This window comes from Podarcis erhardii, assembly GCF_964252035.2.
Source record: "Podarcis erhardii genome assembly, chromosome: 17".
Taxonomy (NCBI): Eukaryota; Metazoa; Chordata; class Lepidosauria; order Squamata; family Lacertidae; genus Podarcis; species Podarcis erhardii.
The window spans coordinates 1,116,810-1,124,742 of record NC_138515.1 but is presented as its reverse complement, the minus strand read 5'-3'; the positions used below and the strand labels follow the sequence as shown (position 1 = coordinate 1,124,742).

Sequence of the window (7,933 nt, the reverse complement as noted above, 5' to 3'; positions counted from 1 at the left end):
ACACAACAACCTGGGAAGTAAGCTTAGAAATATTATTTACTTGCTTCTTACCATGTTTTAGTTTATGGCAATGGTGGCAAGTTTTGGTATCCATCCCAACTTCAACCCCTCCCCAATGATTAGGTTCTAAATTATAGCAGTCTTATTATACACCATGCTGGCATTAAATGTGTATGCAAAACCTTTTATTAGCTACTCTTCAGCCATTGCTTTCAGAGTGGCTTACCAAACAAAACCATAAAAATACAGTAAGGAAGGAAGATGGCAGCTAGTTAAATGTCCAGTATAAAATAAGCACACACTAAAAGGTTGCCTGTCTGTTCGGGATAAAACATAATAATCTTTGATTTGGTTTTCTTTAGGCATAGAGCCACAAACCTGAACCTCTAGTGGTAACTCAGGGACACAGTCCAAATGAAGATCTACCCAACATATATTTTCTCATATCAGATGCTTAGCGTTGGAATGCCATTTGGACTTTCCGTCAGCACTGTGGTTGTCAAGTGGCTTGGGGGCATCAAGTGTACTGCTAATTCAAGGGGTCAGACATTTGCAAGTCTTAGTACCCTAGATTGTCCACTGCTTTTTTTTTTTTTTTAACTTTCACAAAACAACAGTACCATCTACAAAGTTCAAAACAAGGCAAATAACAGTAATGATTTTTGAATTTACTTATACTGTAGTATGGAAAAGCTCAGAAATGTAATGGCTTTAATACTGCTGAAATCTCAAAACAAGGGATAGAATTGTTTACAATAGCTTGTCAATTAAATTGTAAACCAGCTGGATCCATGCAGGGAGGGGACACATTTCCTCCACTAGTGAGGAAAAAACTCCAGAGCTTCAATCCATTTGATTTGGCTTCTAAGGAAAATGTCACTTACAAAGCAGAATTTCTGCAATGCTGAAAATTTCTGTCAACATGAAAAGGTATCAGTTTTTGAACAGAATAATAGAAAAGTGAAAGCTATCCTTGTTTGGAAACTAATTTATTGAGGTGGGGCCTCCTGTCAGTGGACAATCTCCCTGAGCATACCCACTTTCTCCTCACAATTGCCTTTCGGTGGTTTAATACTCAGCAAGGTAAAAACAAATATGGGCCAATGTTCTCCAAGACTAAATGACAGAAGAAGGGTTTGGATTTGATATCCCGCTTTATCGCTACCCGAAGAAGTCTCAAAGCGGCTAACATTCTCCTTTCCCTTCCTCCTCCACAACAAACACTCTGTGAAGTGAGTGGGGCTGAGAGACTTCAGAGAAGTGTGACTGGCCCAAGGTCACCCAGCAGCTGCATGTGGAGGAGCGGAGACGCAAACCAATGGGAAGGTGTGTGGAAGAATGGGGCAAAAAGACAACCAACTGAAATAATCATCTTTATTTATTACTTTTGCAAATTGAGATGAATTTATACTAAGACACAGTTCCTGGGGAAACAGAGGCAGAGAAGGGTTGAATATTTGGAGCAGTGAAATCAACCACCCCAAGAGAAACTGTTTTCTCTCAAACTCTCCAATCTGCTGTCCCTGTAAGTACATTCACCCTACCCAACTCATAAGGGTTTCCTCAGTTACAAACGCAGTTCCTGCTGCCACCACCAAAATGCCCAAGAGACTAACTCTTCTTCCAGCATATCATATTGAAAACGTCCCCTCTAGGAAGGGCTGGTGCCTAAAGGAAGATGTCCCTTCTGGTCTCCTCAGGCAAATCTTGGAGACCTTGGAGTTCATGCAAGCCCTGCAGAGAGGAGTTGGGAGTGGGAGAAAGACAGTCTGAGCCTAGGATGGTCTACTGATTTCCTAGAGCATCTCTTTCATACTGCACCATAAGTTAAGTGCTATGGGGTGCAGCACATCTTGCTTTTCAGGCTGAGGGAGCTGGCATTTGCCCACAGACAGCTTTCCAAGTCATGTGGCTAGCATGACTAACTGCTTCTGGCACAGCAGAACACCACAGCAGGTGCCAGAGCACATGGAAATGCCGTTTACCTACCCACAGCAGTGGTACCCATTTATCTACTCATGCTGGTATTCTTTCAAACTGCTAGATTGGCAGGAGCTGGGAGAGCAAAGGGAGCTCACCCTGTTGCGCAAATTTGAACTGCCGACCTTCCGATCAGTGGTTTAGATCCCAGCGCCACCAGCCAGTCCTATGCACCAGAAGTAAACATGCTTCCCACACCATAGGCAGCACTCCAAGGAAAAGGAGGCCACAACTTTCTGCTGCTTTCCTCCTTCCCCTGCTGGATTCCTGCCCAATAGGAATCTGTCTGCTTGGAGCAAGGAACACCCATCATTACCTCTAAAACCATCCGAATATTGGCTTTGATCTTGGCAGAGTCTTTGGTAAGGGCTTCACTGAGTCTGTTGGAGACAGAAGAAATTGTGGGTAAGGAAGGAGGGTGGATGCAGCCTGAAACTCTAAAGCAGGCTTCCTCAACCTCAGCACTCCAGATGTTTTTGGCCTACAACTCCCATGATCCTTAGCTAGCAGGACCAGTGGTCGGGATGATGGGAATTGTAGTCTCAAAACATCTGGAGGGCCGAGGTTGAAGAAGCCTGATCTAAAGACTCTTGGACCATTCACAAATTAGGGCAACATGCTATACCGGGAGGAATTTGCCTGAGCCCACTGAACACAGTGGAACTTTACTTTCAAACAAACCTGCTCCAGACTAAGTGGCACAAGGAGAGAGAGGGCAGAGTTTGCTTGTTTCCATCTAAGAGATCTCACCTGTGCTTTTCTGGCTCTTCTCATTGCTTTGGGGGGCTCCTGCCATCTGCATTCCCAAAGCATGGTCTGCTTGCATTAGCCAGATAATTGGTTGCAAGAGATCGTCACCCTAAGCTATTGAAGAGTGCTCTTGTGAGGCCTGCCAACTAAGATTCCTTGGATAGCATGGGGGGCACAGTGGGACAACTGAATTCCTTCTACTCACTCTGTTAGTAGCTTGTTCTTCTTCTCAATGAAGGCAAGCGCCTCAGGAAGAGTCAACTCCACAAAGAACCCATAACCCAGTGCTACAAATATGGTGGAGGCATCAGGCCTGCAGGAAGAAAAGGTATTTAAAATGGCATGAATTTATACCACTGAGTATAAATGGGAACACTTACTTTGGAAGAATGGATTACTAAAAATATGGGATATTGGGTGCATGGTGAAATTAACGATTATGTTTAATGAATGTTATTTTTTTCTTGAAAGAGAAAACAACTGTTTTCCCAAGGGCAAAATACTTATACCAGCTGGGTAGAGAGGTGTTTGGCCTTGCAAAGGTTGAGCCTGAGCTACAGCAGCTACCCTGCCATTCCTCCCTGAAAGACCTGGCTTTTAACTTCCTAGTTTCTTCTGCACAGATTGAGCCGATCTCCCTTTTCCACTTGTCCTGATCCACAAGCCCAAAGGAGTCTCTGTGTGAGTGGTTTGAGGCAGGGCCACCAAAAATGCTAGAGTGATCAATTCTAGTGCTTTATTAGAAAAAAGTGAAAATGGCAAGCCCTCCTCATAATTTGTCCACAAGAGGCTAATATACAAAATGCAAGCTATGTTAGCTGGCCTCAACAGCCCAATTAACTCACCCCTAATTTAGAGGCCCCTTCCCATCTCTCAGAAAAGGAAGTAGCGGACAGGCAGGCAGCTAGTCTCCTGACTAGCTAAATCAAAATTTCTAAGCAAGCAGATAGGTACATATTCTTGCAGCAAATAACCATCTCATTCATATATATATATATATATATATGCGACGAGTGAGACCTCGTCGAAACGTCGCCTAGACACCCCAACTTTTACACGGGAAGACACCCGAGGACACCAAAACCTGCATTCCTGTACCCGTGAAAATCTACGAAAGCAAATATATATATATATATATATATATATATATATACACACACACACACACACACACACACACACACACGTTTTTATTCATTTTTAACATATCAATTCCAACAGTCATACAACATAACTTCTCATCTTATACAATATTTTTAGACTTCCGTCAACACCTCTGATTATTTCCCGTTTTTATCACTTATTATGCATTTAATTTCATATTACCTTTAATTATCCTTAACTAATATTTCTCCTCATTGTCTTTCTTGCAATATTTCAAATAATTCCCCTTACAAAACTTCTTGCAAACCTACTAGCATAATCTGTTCATCACAACTGCTTTTCAAATAGTTCGTAAATTTATTCCAGTCTTCTGAGAATTTCTGGTCCTGCAGGTTTCAAATCATTCCTGTTAATTTATCTAATTCTGCATAGTCCAACCATTAATCCTGTTGTTATCTTGACTACCAAGATGGCATTTACAGGACTTCAGGAACTTTTTCACTGTTTGGTACCACACACCACTGCCTGATCCAGTTAGCCCAGCCTGATTCAGTTAGCTGAAATCCTCCTTAAACTGCTACTCACATTCTCATGAATAACATTTATAGAGCAGTGAAAGTGTCCAAAGTATTTCACACAGCTTGTTCCACTAAATCTTACAATAACTCTGAAAAGCAGGCCGTGTTACTATCCCCATGCTGCCGATGGGAGACTGAGACTGAAAGATGCTGGGTTATCTGGTTAGCTTGTGGCAAAGGTAAAATATGCCTTCAATGACTGACAGATGTTCCAATAATGAGGAAAGCTATCTACTTTCCCCTCCATAGTAGATTCCTCAGCTTCCCTCAGCAAGAAGCACAATTTGTCTGCCTGCCTGAGGCATCTGAAGCTTGAAAAACATCATACACATACACAACACATCTGCTTTCTGATTGTGGCACATAATCTGGATTGAGTAGGATTATCCAGAGATGCCTGCTTTGTTAGAGGGAGTTGGATTAACTGGCCTTCTGCCCTTTCTCAACTTTTAGGATCCTAGTGTCACACTTTCCTTACACGCAAGGATGCCATGAAGGAGATGTGCAGAACCTTTTTCAACTGAGAACTACCGTATTTTTCGCTCTATAAGACACCCTTTTCCCCTCCTAAAAAGTAAGGGGAAATGTGTGTGCGTCTTATGGAGCAAATGCAGGCTGCGCAGCTTTTGCTGAAGCCAGGAGAGCAAGAGGGATCGGTGCACACCGATCCCTCTTGCTCTCCTGGCTTCAGGGATAGCCGCCCAAAGCCTCCTAAGCACAGCGGGAGCCTCCCGCTGTGCTCAGGAGGCTTTGCATTGCTTGCGCTGAAGCCAGGAGAGCAAGAGGGATAGATCCCTCTTGCTCTCCTGGCTTTGCGTCGCTGGAGAGGTGCTGCGCAGCATTCCTCTCTGGTCAGCGCCCCTTCAGCGAAGCGGGGGGAGAAGTGGAAGGGGCTCTGCTTCTCCTGCCGCTTCGCTGAAGGGGTGCTGCACCGAGAGGGAAAGCTGCGCAGCGCCCGTTCAGCGAAGCGGCAGGAGAAACAGAGCCCTTTCCATTTCTCCTCCCGCTTTGCTGGAGAGGCGCTGAGCAGAGAAGGAGAGAATTTTTTTTCCCTTGTTCTCCTCCTCTACAACTAGGTGCGTCTTATGTTCGGGTGCACCTTATGGAGCAAAAAATATGGTACATTCCCTTGTGGGGCACATGCCAACCGTGGGTGATTCCATAGGCAAAACATTAGATGCAATTCTTCTTTTTGTATAGTAGTTTATACTGTAGTTGCACAACTGAAATAAATATTTCACATGGCAAAACCACTTAAGGACAGTGTGAAAGTCAGGTGATGGGTGTGGTCTGGGGAGAATCCTTAGGACAGATGGACCCTGAGATCATCTTCGGAGGCCCTTCTTTGTTTTCCTCCTCCACGTGAGGTCCAGGGGGTGACAACATGAGAACAGGGCCTCCTCTGCAGTGGCTCCCCATTTGTGGAATGCTCTCCCCAGGGAGGTTCAGCTGATATCTTCATTATGCACCTTTAGGAGCCAGGTGAAAACATTCCTCTTCAACCAGGCCTTGGCTGATTTAACATCCAATACCCATTTAAATACGTTGTGGGAGGGGATGGGGGAAGCGGAATTATTGGTTTGTTTTGTTCATGTTTTTATTATGTATATTGTGTTTTTATGTTGTGAACTGTTCTGAGAGCGACGGATGAAGGGTGGTATACAAATGCAATAAACAAAGAGGCCTGGAAAATCCCTATTTATGGCTCCCCATCCCTGCCATAAATAGGGCCAGGCAGTATCTGGTTTTCAGCATCATGATATATCAGCAATATATCATGATATCTGAAACAAGGATAAAACAAAATAAAAAAAATTCCTTCCAGTAGCACCTTAAAGACCAACTGAGTTAGTTCTAGGTATGAGCTTTCGTGTGCATGCACACTTCTTCAGATACACTGAAACAGAAGTCACCGCTGTTTCAGTGTATCTGAAGAAGTGTGCATGCACACGAAAGCTCATACCTAGAACTAACTCAGTTGGTCTTTAAGGTGCTACTGGAAGGAATTTTTTTTATTTTGTTTTGACCATGGCAGACCAACACGGCTACCTATCTGTAACTGAAACAAGGATGGAGTTATGTAGAGGAACTGCCTGACTTCAGGTTTTTCCCACATTGTGATTTTTGCCGGCGCCTGTTCTTGTGATTCACCGCCCAATGCAGGAGGCAGGGGAGAGCTGAGCCGTTAAGAGTTAACAGGGGCTGCAGAAATCAAGAGAAGCACTGGCTGGCTTCACACACACACACACACCCCTGTGATTTTTGCATAGCGGACACACCATGATTCACGATATATTGCCAGGTCAAAAGTTATGAAACAGTTATCACAGTATGGATTTCAAACCAGTTTTGGACAATATATTTATATATCACCCAGCCCTAGGCATAATCCTTACTTTTTATATCAAAGACAGGTCTCTCCTGTCACTGGAGCAGACAGGAAGTCATGGGGCAAGAATACATGTGAAAATGCATACAGATGAGCTCTGTCTTTGTGCTACTCACACTTCTGCATTGACATAGAAATTGCAGCCTAGATCCACTTGAGTTGTCAGCTCCTGGTTTCCTGTCTCCTGGGAGAAAAGGAAGAAACGTTTACAGATCGATCTCTGCTCTCTGGAGTAAAACAGCTGTTATAGTAAGTAACACGCAATACCCTGCTGTCTCCTACATCTAAACCCCCGCAGAACACTGCTGCAGATCTTTCTCTGTAAAGTGCTGTAAACAACTTAAAGAAGTTTTTAATTACCTGCAACCGCTCAATAATATTCTTGAGCTGCAGGTACTGAGCCATCTTTTCATAGACCTGATCCCGCTGCTCCAGAACCTTCCTGGGGAGAAACACCAACAACGGTCTGGAAGCACGAGCAGAAAGCGGAGCAAAGAAACCGAGGGGCTCTATCTCACAGCCGGAGGTGGCGTGAGAGGCGCCCGGGAAGGAGACACTCACCGGAGATCCCTCTGCAGAACCTCGCTGACGAAGGCCTCGTACTGAAGCACCTTCTCCTGCCCCTGCCGCTCGCCCGGCATCCCGGCCAGCTGCCCGCGGGAGCTTCGACGCCACAGCCTGCAAGGGGGGGGGGGGGAGATCGGCGCCACCGCCAAGCGCGGCAACTCCGCCCGCCTTCCTCCCGCGGAGACCAGGAGACGCGGGGCGCTCCGCCCCCCAGCCCCGCCCGCCCCTCGCCCGGCGCGTCTCTCAGCTCATGGCCGGGACCCGAGGGAGGGCCAGGCGCGGGGGCGCTCTGCTCGGCAGACTCTATGGCGCTCGCGCGCTCGCAGGCGGGGCGCAGACTGCGCAGGTGCGGAAGGCAACTTCCGGCTGCTACATCCGGGTTCCCTTCAGAGGGGGAATCTTGTAACTGAAAGAAAACGTGCCTCTTTTAGGCCCAAAAAAGGATTCCTCTCGTTAGAAACTGCTCGCCCGTCTACGTAATTCAAGAGACGTTTCTTTTGGTAAACAAAACTGTGTTCTGAGCCCGCAAATACGGTGCAGGAAATGACGTCGTTTCCGCAGGGTC

At 45.7% G+C, this 7,933-nt stretch overlaps 1 protein-coding gene across 1 annotated transcript; it reads right to left on the bottom strand.

Annotated features, from left to right (window-relative positions):
• Positions 1-1,360: 1,360 nt before the first annotated feature.
• UXT (ubiquitously expressed prefoldin like chaperone) lies at positions 1,361-7,530 on the bottom strand. Its single transcript, XM_081844677.1, has 7 exons — positions 7,501-7,530; positions 7,363-7,464; positions 7,162-7,243; positions 6,918-6,985; positions 2,936-3,043; positions 2,297-2,360; positions 1,361-1,734 (listed from the first exon to the last, which is right to left on the bottom strand). Exons 2-7 carry the CDS (start codon positions 7,440-7,442, stop codon positions 1,669-1,671), a joined length of 468 nt encoding a protein of 155 aa, XP_081700803.1. The 5' UTR covers positions 7,443-7,464; positions 7,501-7,530; the 3' UTR covers positions 1,361-1,668.
• Between the last annotated feature and the right edge of the window lie 403 nt (positions 7,531-7,933).